This window comes from Eucalyptus grandis, chromosome 6 (genome assembly GCF_016545825.1).
Source record: "Eucalyptus grandis isolate ANBG69807.140 chromosome 6, ASM1654582v1, whole genome shotgun sequence".
Lineage (NCBI taxonomy): Eukaryota > Viridiplantae > Streptophyta > Magnoliopsida > Myrtales > Myrtaceae > Eucalyptus > Eucalyptus grandis.
The window spans coordinates 18,415,354-18,431,377 of NC_052617.1; the positions used below are offsets into that span (position 1 = coordinate 18,415,354).

At 41.1% G+C, this 16,024-nt stretch overlaps 3 protein-coding genes across 5 annotated transcripts; 1 reads left to right on the forward strand and 2 right to left on the reverse strand.

Moving 5' to 3' along the window:
- The first annotated feature begins 930 nt into the window (after positions 1 to 930).
- LOC104448720 (protein DA1) lies at positions 931 to 8,535 on the forward strand. 3 transcript variants are annotated; one of them, XM_039315655.1, is made up of 13 exons: positions 931 to 1,536; positions 1,985 to 2,034; positions 2,225 to 2,376; positions 2,647 to 2,737; positions 3,531 to 3,747; positions 4,912 to 5,032; positions 5,152 to 5,235; positions 6,070 to 6,189; positions 6,291 to 6,503; positions 7,054 to 7,113; positions 7,300 to 7,415; positions 7,684 to 7,742; positions 8,005 to 8,535. In XM_039315655.1, the coding sequence occupies exons 3-13, from the start codon at positions 2,266 to 2,268 to the stop codon at positions 8,322 to 8,324; spliced, it is 1,512 nt and encodes a 503-aa protein (XP_039171589.1). In that variant the 5' UTR covers positions 931 to 1,536; positions 1,985 to 2,034; positions 2,225 to 2,265; the 3' UTR covers positions 8,325 to 8,535. The 3 variants fall into 3 exon arrangements, with proteins under 3 accessions (XP_039171589.1, XP_010060904.2, XP_039171590.1); XM_010062602.3 differs by lacking the exon at positions 1,985 to 2,034; XM_039315656.1 differs by lacking the exons at positions 931 to 1,536; positions 1,985 to 2,034 and having other exon boundaries at positions 2,337 to 2,376; positions 3,545 to 3,747.
- A 285-nt stretch (positions 8,536 to 8,820) lies between these two features.
- Positions 8,821 to 10,125, reverse strand: LOC104448721 (protein LYK5). The gene has a single exon (XM_010062605.3). The coding sequence runs from the start codon at positions 10,123 to 10,125 to the stop codon at positions 8,821 to 8,823; it is 1,305 nt and encodes a 434-aa protein (XP_010060907.2).
- A 4,143-nt stretch (positions 10,126 to 14,268) lies between these two features.
- On the reverse strand, positions 14,269 to 14,859 carry LOC104448722 (probable calcium-binding protein CML41). The gene has a single exon (XM_010062606.3). It carries the CDS (start codon positions 14,857 to 14,859, stop codon positions 14,269 to 14,271), a length of 591 nt encoding a protein of 196 aa, XP_010060908.2.
- Positions 14,860 to 16,024: the final 1,165 nt, after the last annotated feature.

Here is a 16,024-nt window from a genome sequence, read left to right on the forward strand (position 1 = left end):
GTCAAACTTGCAAGACATGAAATCGACATGTATAACTCTTTTAAAGTAAATTAATGAGTGAGTATTGACACTCAAATCATTGCATTTTGCTGTAATTGCTTAAGGTACTAAACTTTTATTGCTTTGCAAGTTATGTGCTTATTGAAACTTGACAATATTCCAGCAAAACTACTCATATGACAAACGCACTAATAATCATTTAGCCGCACCATCAAAGCACTTCATGAGAAAATTCGCTCTTGATTCTAGCCAGAACGCATCAATTGCGAAAAGAAAAGATTAAAAGTTTGATGCATTGAGCAATCGAAATCAAAGCTCGGCAATTTGGACTGCAAAATCCACTTAATAGACCATGAATTATTATTATGGACAATATATCAAACACGACACTAAACAAGAAAAAGCAATGCGAACTACCAAAATCTATTTAGTCTTTAAGGGGACTATAGGATTTGTATTGTTAATCGTTATAAAAACTTAAATTATAAATAAAGGCGTGATTTAATATTTAATTATTTTAATACTCTCCATCATACTCAATTTGGTTTTTTACTTAGTACTAAGGCATGAAAATTAGATTCGAAGTCAGGATCTCTAGCTTTAACACTACATGAAATTTTATGGGGTCACTATTAATTATTTTAAAAATTTAAACTTTAGATGAAAGGGCAGTTTAGCATAAGTTCAATTGCGTGTGAAAGATCTTGGTGCTTTCCTGGGAGTGACTTGATTACGAAATGGAACTTCTGCTTTCAAGCACTTTTCACCACATCGCCACGGCTTCTCCAAGCTTTTAGCAACTTGAAAATGGTTAACCCGTTTCCGGAACAAAACTGGCCAGGACACAGCTTGCCCCTAACCTCCCCACCTGCCACGGAAAGCCTCTAAAAAGTCAACAAAAAAAGAAGACTTCCTTTTCCTCCGTCGGGACCCCACGGAGAGACCGTCCTGTCAGGGCGTCGTTTCTCCTTTTCTTTTTCCGGGTTTTTTTTTTTTTTTCGTTTTTCAAACCGCATTAACTCTATGTTGGACACCTTGCAAAGAAAACCTTTGATGGGAATCATTTGAAATGCTCAACCGGGCGTTTGTTGTTTTCTCTTCTTTTTGATGCATCATAAGTTGTCAGATCTTTCTGGGTCGGGACAAAACCTGCAAAAGACCTTGCGGTTCCTCCGAGCTTGACTTTTTGGCATTTTGGGTAGGAGTAATTCGATTTCGTTGCCGTTTCTTGGAGTCGCGCGCATGATTTTGGGAAATGCTGTCGCTCCGCCTATTGTTCGGGACGGGTTTTTTCCTGCTCTGATTTCGTAATTGTTGAAAGATTGCGAGGAGCGCGTTCCGTGTCGTTTCTCCCGTTTCTTTCTTGTAAAGGTGGTCGTTGGGGGCGGAGGGACGGAAAGGGAAGAAAAGAGGGGTGGAAAGGGCGTCGTCCATGCGAGGATCGCCGTTGCTTTTTCGTAGAATTGTGAAGTTATCTGATCTGGGTCTCGACGGCTTTGGCCATTTTTTTGTTGAAGGCTCTGCGATTTGTTTGAGGTGAGTCACTCCTCCACTACGTGTTTTTTTTTTTTTTTTTTATAAAGAAATGTTGGTGCTTTTATCAGAAGTTGAACGTTGTATTGTCATGATTTTAATTGACATGTTGAGCTGGAAGAATCTTAGTTCCTGATCCATGTTTACATATATTTGACTTTGATGTGTCAACTTACATTGTTCAAGCGCTTCCTTTATTATTCCGGTTCCCAGCTCATAAGCTCACAAGTATGACTGGCGGGCTGATCACTTGCTTATCTTTTGTTTTTCCATGTGCTCTTTGCCTAATGGCTAAATCTTTTTCCTGTTCAATTTGAGCATGCTTATGAGAAATTGGCGAACATGTTCAAAAGGGTTGTGTTTTAGGACATACCGCTTCTTGAATAGGGTTGTGATCAATATTGAAGATCAGGAGTTGATGGTTTCTTTCCACTTGTTGTACCTCCATTAGGTTATTGAGCTCAGAGTTAGTTGCCAAACATATATTGGCTGTTTGCTAAGGTATGGATTGCATTCATGGAATGATGGAGGAAAACTACATCGACTTTGATTGCATGTCTATGGCTGTTAAACATGGGGTTCTACGAATACATTGAATTCGATGGAATTAGATAATACAGATGAGGAGAGTATCTGGGGCAGAGTTCTGTTGTAGACCTCACCTACCATAAATTCCATGATGTCTTTGCAGGTAAAAGCTTTCCAGATTATGAACAGATAACATTTAGCCTTATGGGTTGGTTCAGCAAAATCTTTAAAGGCTCGAGTTACAAAATTTCGGAAGGGCATTACGATGAAAATTACGGGAAGGATCCTTCTTGCGATGCTTCTTCCACTTCAGGGGTAATCTCATCTACACCTTTTGGTTTGTCCCTGAAGATCAAATCCGCTAAATATTACATTAATGGTGGGGAGTGCAACAAGTAATATAGATGCTTTCTCTGCTCTGAAATGCATGCTTTTTTGTTTCTTCTGCTGCTAGATCTTAGTCAAAGTACATAGTTACTTGCCTATGGTGCCTGATATTTCTGCCTCGATCAAAGCTTTCTGGGTTATATGACCAAGTTCACTCACTTATCCTTCTGATAGAATTTCTTGTTGAATCAAATCTAGGATATCTTGTCAGACTATGAGGATGAAGATTTTGGTCAGGCCATGGCGCTATCCCTATTAGAACAAAATCACAACAGAGCAAATGTTATTGGTGAGTGATACAGCTAACTACTTCAATCACAATAATGCTTGTGATAGATGCTTGGGGTCATAGAATGTGCTGAAATCGATGCTTTGATTATGTTGTGGTAAAAATATGGGATGAATATGTTGAATTAATGTCGATGGTACGAATGATGAGATTGTATATTTGCCCATGGCTAATTGGTACGGATGGAAGAACTATTTTTAATTTATTGTGGAAGTTTTCTAGAGAAAAAGTGGACAGGACAACATGATATGTTTTATCTAATGCTTTGATTATTAAAATGTTGCATTGAAACAGTAAAACCTGGCTTAGCTTAGGAGCAGGTAGTGGTTGCTCAAATGCATATGAACCTAACTTACATGCACAGTTAGATCATATCACATGTAGTGGTAATTGGGGGCTGGAGGCTCATATGCAGGTGGTACACTGAAGTTTGTTCACCTTGGGACAGAGAGACCACATTGTAGACATCGTTTTGAGAATTGTAGTCTGAGAGTTTCTGGGTGATGAATTTAAGCTCAATTTTTACTGAGGATTAAGCATCTGCATGTTGTCCAATGAGGCACTAGAATAGGAAATTTATATTTAATAGCCACTACAAAATATGCAACATCTGTACATCTTATACTCTATTCACACACAAAGTTCTCTATGCCATATGTGATAATGATATGGGATGCTCTCTCATGAAATTTTAAGTTTCTCAGCTAAATACCTTGGAAGTGTCTTATTTGATGTGTGCATTCTCAAATGTACCATGCTAGAATTCGACATAGTTTCTCAAATTGTTGGATAGATTATGAATCTCAGTTGAAAGAAGATGAACAACTTGCCAGAGCTGTACAAGAAAGCTTGAACTTTGAAAGTTCACCTCAGCATGAAGACGAAAGCGCTCCTTACCCTCATGAAAATGGACGTTCTCCTCCCTCATACGGAAATGGGTATTCTCCTCCACAATATGGCAATGGACCTGCATATCACCCTATGCCAACATACTACCCGATGGGCTACAGGTATGTGGGAGACAATAAAACGTGGTCTGATTGTTTATAATTTCTGTGGTCAGTGTAAGTGACAGATTCACTTCTTCAGAGCCTTTCTCATGGGCTTACCATAGTCGCATATTGTCATATATGGCATTTGACTGCACTTGTTGCATGTTAAGCTAATAGAGTATTTTAAAGCAAATTCGATCCTGTTAGAAAATCATTTTGACAATACTTTATATTTAACTTGTTTAGTGATTTATTAGATACAAATTCAAAATATAACTTAAGTTTAAACATGCTTATTTCAAAATTAACAAAGGGAGACAGGATAAGTCTGGAAACTGATTTTATCAAAGAGTAATATCTATTCAAATTGGTTTAGTGTGACCACTAGAAATGTGAACAACAAAGTGAAATTTCACTAGAAAGTAGACATCTATGTTAGTAACTTACAAGTTCAGAACTTTGCTTTGGCTTCAGAAGAAAAATTCGTGGAGTATTGTCCGGCTTATTTGATTGACCAGCAAACTTAATTTGACATGAAACTTCCAGCATTTTCAGCTAAAAGCAATGGTCTCAGTTGCTCCAGTTACAGAGTTTGTTTCTGTAATAAGCCAATATGGTCCAATTAGTCAGCTCCAGTTTATCTGTATCTGCCTCTAGCGAACTGATTTGCTTGGTTATTTTCACCTAGATGCTTATTATAACTTTAGCAATCAAGAAACCTCTTCTGAAATGAGATCTTGTGTGCATTCTTTTGGATAATTGTTATGTAATCCCTTTGCCTCACGACATTGCTCAGATGTTACAAGTTTCCATCTCTTCAGTGGTGAAACTTCACCTCTCAGAGTCAGATACATGCTATAGCTTTAAAAGCTTTTTTTGTTGATTAGCAATGGCATAACGTGAGAATTGAGGACGTAATATCTTCTCCCATCTCTATGTTATACTCTAAAAATAGAACTTGGATTTTACTGTGATTTCAGAAAATATCCTTCAAAGCTCTAAATGGTTGTCATCTTCTAACTCAATATCTTATAAACGCCTTGCATCCTTGTGAAACCATCGGCATGAGATCTGCTGGTTAATCTCTATATGGGGTTCTTAGCTTTCTCTTTCTGATGGTTGTCTCCCTTCAAGCACCATGCATTCGTCAAGTGTGATTGATAATCACTTTCTCTTCTACAGGATCTGTGCTGGATGCAGTACAGAGATTGGTCATGGACGGTTTTTGAGTTGCATGAATGCTGTTTGGCATCCTGAATGTTTCTGCTGCCGTGCTTGCACCCTGCCAATTTCTGATTATGAGGTAATGGGCGTCTAAATTACCAAGTGAATTGTTCAATAATTTCTAGTCCGGGAATCCATTCTTTGTTATTGGTAGTGTTACTTGAGTTGTAGACTGGCTAATTTAGCATTTTTATGCAGTTTTCTTTATCAGGCAATTATCCTTACCATAAATCTTGCTACAAGGAACACTACCACCCAAAGTGTGATGTCTGCAGTCACTTTGTAAGTCATGGGAGTTGCTAGAACTAAAGCTCTTGATGGTTTACTCCATTTTCTTTAGTGATGCAAGCTCAAGTTGTTCTACGGCATTTATTCCATAGGGCTATTTTAGTTGTCTCAGTTTCTGAGGAAACTGCTTCGGAAATTCAGTTTGAACTGCTAACCTAGGATGTTCATGCCCAACCTTTTCTGAGTGCGAAATGTACGACAAATTATTAACAATCTAGTCTGTGTTGATAAAGATACGGATTGTCCGAGCATGTAGTATAGTAAGTAATGAGATGTTCTCATGGAGTCTTGTGTTTCGTAATTTAAATGAAAGACGATCAGTACCTGTTTTGCATGTCATTTATCCAGTTTTTGCACATTGATAGATGGAAACTGGAGATACCCGATGTAAGAATTTTTGTACCAGCCTGTCATGTTGCATTTACGAGAAATGATGGTCACTAAATTCTTTTGCCCCTATATTATCTATTGTCAATAATTTCGCCCTTAATCCTATCATATGTTAATTAAAATACTTAGCAATGGGCTATGATTGAGTGGATTCATCAGGGTCCTCCAATCCTCAAGCTCCAGTTATGACTCTTCATGGTGCTTCGATGTCTAACTTTCTATTCATCGAAGAAAAAGAAAAGAAAAGAAAAGAAAAGAAATAATCATCAGATGATGCTTGGAAGAATTTTGTATTTTATCATATGTCATTGATTGATCTTTGGGGGATAAAGTGCCCAGTTTTCAGTATGGAGAAAGCAGAAAGCTCTCCATCTTTTTCTTTGGTTCTTTTAGAAACTCCACGTTTTGACTGTGCTCGTTTTGGAAATCTCTTGACAGATCCCTACAAACCTTGCCGGTCTTATTGAGTACAGGGCGCATCCCTTTTGGAGTCAGAAATACTGCCCTTCTCATGAACATGATGGGACTCCGCGATGCTGCAGTTGTGAGCGAATGGAGGTCAGTATGATTAAACTACTTTCGTGTTCTTAAAACCAGCACTGAATTTGCAATAAACTAATGTCATGAGGATTAAGCATTTTCTCATCATTCATGTGCAGCCACGAGAGACCAGATATGTTGCTCTTAAAGATGGCCGAAAGCTCTGTCCCGAGTGTTTCGACTCAGCAGTGATGGACACAAATAAATGTCAACCATTGTATCTTGGCATCCAAGAATTTTATGTAGCTCTAAACATGAAAGTGGAGCAGGAAGTTCCACTACTTTTAGTTGAGAGACAAGCACTAAATGAAGCGAGGGAGGGAGAGAAACACGTAAGTCAAACAGCTCTAGATAATCTTTAGAGCTCCTCTAGTGGTTGGGAAATTGTAGTGACCTGCACTGCTGACAATCTTTATTTATTACATTAACGTATTTGTCAGAATTTTCATGCAACTCTCAATAATTAATTTGATTCATTATAGCGTTGATGTCAACGATTGAAGTAAATTAGTTTGACTTCTAAATTTTTGCTGGATCATGAATGTAACGTGGTTCTGAGAATTTGTCTTGAAATAATCGGTGCTTGACAGTTTGTTACAAGATTTAATTTTACATTGCTTGTTTGCTTGTCATTATTTATTGAAGTCATGCCTTCTGAAGTATAATAATTTACCGATTGAGGTGTTGTTCATTCTGGCCAACTCTGTCTATGATCCATCCCCCATTGTCTACTCTGAACAAGATTGTCAGAAGAGCTGTCGATTAGCAAGATGAATCATAATTCATGTTACTACAAACACAGATGACCTTAAATTATCATAAACTGAGTCATATTGATCATGCTATTGCTTTTTGCACTGAATTTTTTTTTTCTTGGTTCAGGGCCATCATCATATGCCTGAGACAAGAGGACTGTGCCTCTCTGAAGAACAAATCGGCACGGTAAAGACTTTTAGACTGTCTCTCTGTGTTTGTGTGTGGGTGGGTAGGTTCGGGCGCCATGCATGCGTGTGGGTGGTGGTCGTGCACCAGACACTGGCACAAGGCATCCCACATGCAAGTGTGCATGCCCATCATAGTTTAAGATTAAATGTGAGTTGAGGTCTATATTAGCCCTTCATGAACCAGATTTCAAGACAGCCAGGAGTCAGGGGACGTCGAAGAGCAGGCCCAAAAACAGAGCCTCATCAATTGACACGTCGATGTGAAGTGACTGCAGTTCTAGTCTTGTATGGCCTTCCAAGGTATGCCATCCATGGATCTGATTCTATAATGAATTGAAATCTCATGAAAAGCTCCAGAAGAAGAGAAGACTTAATAATTGGCACTTAATAAAACAAATGACATCTTACATACTTCTCGTGCAAATTATGAAAAGAGGTTTTTACCCAAAAAATGATCTTGTAAGTTGGACAAAGATTTTGGAATTCTCTTTCGGCTTGTACTACTTTCTCAGACATCAATAGTGGTCAGCTTACGTGCTATTGAAATGTTGATTGGAACATTATGCAGGTTGCTGACTGGATCTATACTGGCTCATGAAATGATGCATGCTTGGTTACGACTAAAAGGTTCTTTTCCAGTGCACTTCTTTAGTTGAGTCTTCAGAAAATTAGATGGAAGCTTCATCAATGTGCTTTATATATTCCTCTATTACTAAGATTATGCTGTTCTTTGGATTTCTTCTTTTTTAAAACATTTTATGTCAAGAAGTGGCATCGTGTGTGTTAGGGCGGCTTCTCCATTCTTGTTGAGCTTTATCAATTCATTAGTGTTCTATATATGGTTGGTTGCTCCTCTTCAAGCTGCTGATATACCCGGATGGTTTTGAAGGTTACCCCACTCTTCGTCAAGATGTTGAAGAAGGGATTTGTCAAGTGCTAGCTCACATGTGGTTGCATACACAACTGATGTCTATATCAAGCCATGACTTCGCATCGACCTCCTCAATTCCATATGCTTCCAGAGCAGGTAAGAAAGGTGCAAGATCTCCGTTTGAGAGAAAGCTGGGGGAGTTCTTTAAACACCAGATAGAGTCGGACGCTTCCCCCGTGTACGGTGATGGACTTAGGGCTGGTCTACAGGCTGTGCATAAGTACGGTCTCCAAAGGACACTTGACCACATCCGTACGACTGGCGACTTCCCATACTGATCATCCGAGAACATTCTCACATTCTTTTCCTGTTTTCCTTCCTTCTTAAATGGAAAGGCCTGGCCTTTCATGCTGAAAATAATTTCGAAATCATGCAGTATCAGCTTCCTATCTGATCTGTAAATTTCAATTTGATTATTGTTGTTATATGGCATAATGACATCTCGAATTGTGAGCGGTATGATTTAATAAACACGGTTACTTTTCTACAGTCGCAGTCTCGATCTGAAATGAGCTTCCCTTTTTTGCTCTTTTCTTCTCTTTCCTAAGACAATGTTGAGCCATTTGCTTTGATCCTCTGCTTTGATGATGTTCCGTGATAGTTCAACTAATGCAATTCAGTCCAGTTTTTAATCAAGAGGGTCAATAATTTTTCTCTTCGACTTCTCCTAGTTCCTCTTATGGTAAGAAATTGTGACATAAACCGTATACAGCATCATCTATAGAATTAAACAAGAGGTTCTACTCTATTGAGCTAAATTCTCTATACTGTGAATTACACCCTCTTTCCAAGCTTCGAGTGTGGCGGTTGAATTTCCAGGGCCTTCAGATCTGCCTGAATTTTCAACAGAGTCGCCACTATTTCCTCCATGCCCGGCCTCCTCGTAGGCTCATGCGCCAAGCAGGTCAGACTTAATCTAACCATCCGCATAGCCAGAACACTTCCGCTACGTTCAAGTCTAGGATCGATGAAGCTTTGAAGAATCTCCATTTCCGCGTCGTCTCTTTCCATCGCAGAAGCAATCGCGGCTGAAAGCAGAACTTCCCTCCTGTCCTGCAAAATGACCGCATCCTTCCCTGTGATCAGTTCCAAGAGCATCACTCCGAAACCATAGACATCGGTCTTCGAAGTGACCAGACCTGCCTTGATGTACTCCGGCGAAATGTAACCTCGGGCCCCACCATGGTGTGAAGCTGGGCAAGCGCTCGACGTTTCCCTTCTCGAGACGCAGGCGAGACCGAAATTAGCAATCTTGGCCCTGAGATTGCCATTCAGCAGTATGTTGCTGCTGTTGATGTCCTTGTGCACGTAGGCAGGCTTGGTGAAGCTATGGAGATAGTGAAGTCCGTTGGCGACATCGAGGGTGATATTGATCCTGTGGCTCCAGCTCCGAGTTTTCTTCGAGCTTTTACCAGAGGAAAGCCACCCTCTCAGAGACCCATGGCTCATGTACTCGAAAACCAGGTAATAGCAGCCATTGAATTCGCAGAACCCCCGAAGCCGGATCAGATTGAAATGGTTGATCTTCTTCAGTATGTTCACTTCGTTGGACACGTCTCGACTCACCCTCTTGACCGCCAGGGTCTCCTGGCCGAAGGCACCGCGGAACACAGAACCTTGGATCCTGTTCCGAGAGCTGAAATTCTGCGTGGCCTTCTTTATTTCCTCGAACACAAAGACTTTCAGGATTTCCTCCAAGCTGGCGATTTCGAAGCGGAGATCGACCGGTGAGGCTGATTTCCCAATCGCCTGGCCTTGAAACTGGGGAACCACCGCCTTTCTCTTCTGATGCCACAGCACACATGCGAATGCTGTGAAAACGATCACCAAAAGACCACCCGCCGCAGCTCCAACAGCCAAATACAGTTTTCTGTCGGGTTCCCTTCTTGGAGAGACATAAGGGGGCGGAGTCGAAGACGGCTGTTTCTGGTATGTTACTTTGGTTTGCAAGCTCGAAGGTGCGGTTGTGAGAGGAACTAGGATCGTCGTGAAGGGGAAAATAGTGGGGTTCGCTCCTGAAAATCCGTTTTCCATGAGTATGGCCTCGGCGCTGGCGTTGAACCTTTCGCCAATGCCCATAATGGTATCATTCCAGTTGATCGAGTAGGTCAGCAAGTACCTGACGCCGTTTCCAGTTTGATTCCTGGTAGGACAGGCGCACCGAAGAGGCACTCGCAGCTCACTCGCCCGCTCCAATTCGAACTCGCCGTGCTGATTCGCTCGCTTGAGAGCACCGCATGTGGAGAGCCCCTGGTGGTGTCGTTCGCCACAGTGAAGTAGGTGTCATTGGCACCGGCGATGGGAAACGCGGAGACCGCCCGGTAGTACTGTCCCGAGCAGGAGCAGTTCACAGGGACGATCACCTCCTTCTCAGTGGGGAACACGGCGAGCCTCGTGACGTTGTTGGCTCTCGCCACTTCCTCCTGGCCTGAGGACAGGAGGGCCGAAATGGTCGGGACGGAATCGTAGGGAGGCCGAGACTTGAAGATGAGGAAAGCCCGGCAAGCGCGTCGGTTGCCATTGCAGGCGTAGAGGAAGGCCGGGGACGGCCCGTCCCGGTCGTCACTGTCGCAGTCGAGGACGGAGTTCCCCGAGTACTTCTGCTGAGCATTGACAGAAGAAGCGAAGAGACTGAGCGTGAAGAGACTGAGGACAATCTGGCGATCCATGGACACTGAGAAGATTCAAGGATCTTGACAATGCTTTCGGGAAGCAAGCTTGATGTTGCTAACGTAGCGCATAGCCGCGTGAATTTATATTATCAAAACTTTATTGTATAACAAATATATTTTAGAATGGACATTGCTATCGGTTGGATTTGATTTACAAGCGAATAAAAATCGGTGTGGCCCCTATGATTTCGTTTAATATAATTATGCAAATAAATCCCGTTTGAACGGGTAGATTACAGAACAGTTAGTCGAGGAGTGTTGACTGAGTTCATGCATTAAACGGATTTTTTTTTAGCCATTTAGAAGATTCTTGAGACCCCACCTAGATATAAAATCTTAATTTAAATTTCGTATTGAAATGCTAGTCCGTGAATGAAATTCGTATCTTACTATGGCGACCGCCCCTACCTACCCAATTTTGGATGACCTAAAGTTGAGCATCAAATTACTCCACATTAATAATAAAAGCGATAAAAACCATAGGCTAAACTATTCAAAATATGGATCGAAGCTCGTCAAAGCAATGGAAAGAAACATATAGGGAAAGATCTTAGATCGATCCAAAAGATCTATTTGGAATTCGGAAACATCCTTCTTCTTTCTTAATGAAGATAGAAAATTAATCCATGAATAGACAACATTGTAATGTTTTCATGCTTTGGAATCATAATCCGATGGTCACAGATTCGGTATGTTCCCTTGGGAAACTCAAATTCATGTGGGGGTGCCATATTTATCCCTCAGTTGATCTGCTCCATACGGTCGTGACCCTAGATTATAAAGAAAATGGGGAAATTTCAAAGTCATTTGAAACCCGAAATACGCGAGAATTTACAGGCTATAATAGGAAGAATTGCGGTCAAAGATGGGTATGGCACAGGACTATCAAGTGGCCATTTTGAATTATCTTGAAAGATTGATTTTTGTCTCGTCTGGCATGGACCTCCCCAGACGACCCGGAATCGGTGTCCGGGCTTCGCAGGACCAGAGGAGAACGTAATCCGCATTTCTTTTGGACCAATGAAGCAAAAACAGACGGCGATGACCGCAGACCTGGTCAAACAATTCAGATAAGACCAATGAGTCAAATCTCCAGCCAGCTAGAAAATAAATAAATTTTCAAATATTTCCTTAAAAACAATTAATTATATTGCTTAAAATTATTAAATAACAAAAGATATTTTCATTACCAATAATAATTTATATCTAAATTTTTCCGTGAATGATGAAATTATTTTTCATTGATACATTTATATAAACAATACAAACGATTATTTTTTAAAATCGTCTTCCAAAATATGAATTTTTCATGAAACAAATGGATTCTAAGTTAAACAGCATGCATGTCTGAACAAGTTCAAGTTGATGATTTCGTTTCTTGCTTGCAATTTTCTTCCTGAAGCATCCACGAGTAACTCTGGCAACGTAGTTCCTGTCATGTTGTGTCGAGGAACATACCACGAAGAGAATAAAGGACGCACGATGCGTAGAGGAACATGTAGCCACAGGCGCAAGAAGACAGACACCCCACTGTATACGCACTGGCCGTCTTTTCGTGCTATTTTTGGATAGGGTTTTAGGGGGTTGAAAGATGAGCATGAGTCGTGCCCGGCCGCTGCATCGCCTTCAGCAACCGCGGTCAAGCAGCCCAACTCAGGGCGAGGACCGTGCGGTCCGGTTCGGTGTCGGATTTATGTCAAATAGTGCATCGGTTCAGTGCTCAAAATCGAACTGGATTATATCAAGAGCCGAACCAAACTGTATTGCAGTTCTCTCAACTTCGAAACGTTAAAACTTGTTTTAGATCAGTCAGGCGATGAGAACCGTTAGGCGAAGGGGAGATGAAGAAGAAGCCATCGATGGAGAGAAAGACTGAGACAGAGAGAGAATCAAGCGCGACAGATTCACATAGTGCGTTGGGGTAGATCTAGGGCGAGCAAATTGAAGAGGGTGAGCAGAGCGTTCAGAGTTGAGCGGAGAGTGAGTGGAGTGAAGAAGGCAATGTTCGGAGATCTAGGATTTTAATCTTTTTGAAAGGGGGCAAAATTGGATTTATAGTAAGGTTTTGAGGGCAAAATAGGCAACCGACTAATTTTCATTAATTCAGTCCTTAAGCATTCCGAAAATACTGAAAATTCAAAATAAGTTCTTATTTGTTTTGAGCTTTTAGCATTTTCAATGTTACATTTCACTTAAAAGCTCTTTAAAAATAGTTAACAAACGTCTCAGCATTTTCCTAAGGGATTTTGGAGACTGAAGCCCCCTAGTGAAGCTAAACCGAACGTGTCCTAACAGACAATTAGATAGTGTGAGGTTAGTTGAATCTGAAAGATAAGTGATACAATCGTTAATTATAGATTGTTCATAGATTGAGCTGCATATCTAAGCATTTTCACTATACCAGCTCTATATAAAAAAAATGTGTTTATAGTCAAAATCTTATTCAGGGTAAATGCTTATTCATATCCTAAATTCAGAGGATGCGTAATACATACCACCATCGATTATTGTGAGTCCCAAAATTAGTTTCTTTTACGTTCTTCAGGTAAAATAAGGGCCGCAGCCCAACAAATGCAAATATTAAGAAGTGCAAAGGGAATAAAGGGTTAAGCTCTTTTGTCTTTACTTCTCTTAGCAGTTTGAAAGAGAATGATCAACCATATAAAATTAAGAGCTCATCAAATTGCGTTTCGATCTTCCTCCGGCCCTTTATGCGGTAATCTTATTGAGATTAGATGGTGAAGCGCAAAGAGAGGAATGTTCACTCAAAGGTAGCGTAGACTCAAGAAACTACAAAGAAGGTGAAGAGAATGAATTCGATGACTATCTTTAACATCATCGAAATGGTTGATCAAGCAATTGATCGTATTCAATTTAAAATGCCCTATGCCTCACCTAATGTACATTTGAGAAGTCACCACAACCACTCATGAGTGGAGTCATCCTGATGAATCATAAGTCAAACGATCTACTGTAGGTCTGTCTGAGCTAATAAGATTGGAAACACAATTTCGGCCTACCTGGGTAAAACAATACCTTATTGAGCTTGAAAAATCATCGAAAGTGTTGATTGAGCAATTAACCATTTGATTTGGATGCAACAGGTTTCGTATTTATATTAAAGTGCCCCGTGCCTCACTTAATGTACATTCAAGAGATCACCGTAATCACTCATGAGTGGAGTCTTGCTGATGAGTCAGGAGTCGGTGACCTGCTATATGTCTCGCTGTGCTTTTGAAACAATACCCTTCTTGGTTCAAAACCCGTCTGTATAGGTCCACCCATGCGTGATCATTTTACGAAGTGAACTTAATATGTTTTAAATCATGGGCGACCCTGCGCGACGACTTTTAAGCCCGATACAGACATCGACTAGCTCATCGATCGGGCCTAGCGTGAACGGAGTAATTTACGTGCATCTACGAAAAGTCTAATCCAGTTAAAAAGATTTCGCATGTCCGTTTTATCCGAACAACTTAGAAAAACATACAGTCGATCCATGAAGCTAATTTCACAAGCAGCTCTACGGACCTTCCTTACTGTCTCGACATCAGTTCGAAGCCATCATGCGTTGAAATTCGTGGAAATCGACCACTCCATTCCCATCGAGATCGAAAGCACGTATCATGCTCGCACACTCTTCGTACGAAGGTTCTTTCTCCCCGAGCCTCGCCAGCGCCTGCTGGAGCCCTTGCGCCGTGATGCCGCCGCTACCCTCGTCGGCCTTGAAGATCTCAAACACCCTCCTGAGATCGCCGTCCGTCTCGCCACCGCCCTCGGGCTCCATCATGCGGACGAAGTCGTCGAACTCGAGCAGGCCGTCACCGTCCGAGTCGAAGTTGGCTATCACCTCCTGAGCCCCCTGCCGGGGTAAGGGATCGCCGATGGACACGAAGTACGCAGCGAGCTCCTCGCCCGACATCTTCCCGTCTCCGTTGCGGTCGAATCGCTTGAAGGCTTGCGAGTACTTGTGCTCGCCAATGACAATACCGCAAGACGTGCTCGTGGATGGTGACAGCAGAGAGGCCGCGTTTGGAGATTTGGGACTCGAGTGAAAGTTGCAGGGGAGTTTCAGGAGTTTGAGGCTCCTGCGGACGAGCCACTTCGACGGCTTGATGAGGACTACTAGAGCGGTGGCCATGAGATTATATGTACAAAGGTCTGAGTTTCGGCGCACTAGAGCGGCATGGATGGAGCTTATTTTATAAGTGCAGAGGCGAAGAATAATGGGGTTTGCATTGCTCAGAAATTGCGCGATGGATGAGGGCGTTGCTGCGCGTGAAGTTGCAGTGCAACTTCATAGTGGCGTGACTTTTCAGAAAGACTCAGAATTTTCTGAAGGGAAAAGACCGGTATACGGATTGTGCTCAGTAATTGCCATGAAAGTGACCGGAAAATTCCTCCTCCTATCGTTTTTTTTTTTTTTTTTTTTTGGGTGGGGGGGGTTGGCAGGAAAAACATTCCGATTGGTGAATGAATGCATCGAGAATCTTAATTTTAGTAGGTTGAAAATATCAGATCAGATTCACGCATTCACTGCATCCATAATAATATATTATTGGAATTAGGCTAATTGTGCTCGTGTATGAATATGAGACAAGTGAACATTCAAATCGAATCAGTCACAATGCAAAATGTGAAGTGATTCGCAATAATCTGTACATTCTTTACAAGCATTGTTATTTGCTAGAACATGTCCCTACTTAGCTCAAATAGGATGTCATAGTGAACTCAATATATAAGATCATAGAGTCATTTCATCTAATTATTAACTTAATCTTTTAAGTGGGTTAGATATATTTACGTGATTCTTGGCATGATTTCACGTTCTTCCCGCCCAAGTTTGAGTTCGACATTTTGACATTACAGTAATCTAATCGAGTAGTATAGATCAATCAAATCCTAAATTATTTGCCTTATTGTAATCTGATTAGTGATGCAAATTTAAATTATCATATGACCTAAATTAAAATATTTATTAAAAAAAACGAGCATGCGCATTGGACGGCTGCAAAAGCTAGTTTCGGGTCACTGTAAGAGCCGGCCACCGGCCACCGCCATCTTCTTCCATTCTACCTACTTTAAACGCTGCCGAAAATGAGCTATAAAGTATCAGAGCAGTACAAATTGAAAAATGATGTTGAACTTGATTAAAAAAAATAAAAATTGCAGTTTGCTTCAAGGAGAAGGTAAGCAGACTTAACCCAAAAATCTCAAATGAGACAATCCGTTAAAAGAAAAGGAAGATTATATCTCTTCGACAACTTTTGCATTTCGAATCATTACGAGGGGTTAAGCTTATTGTT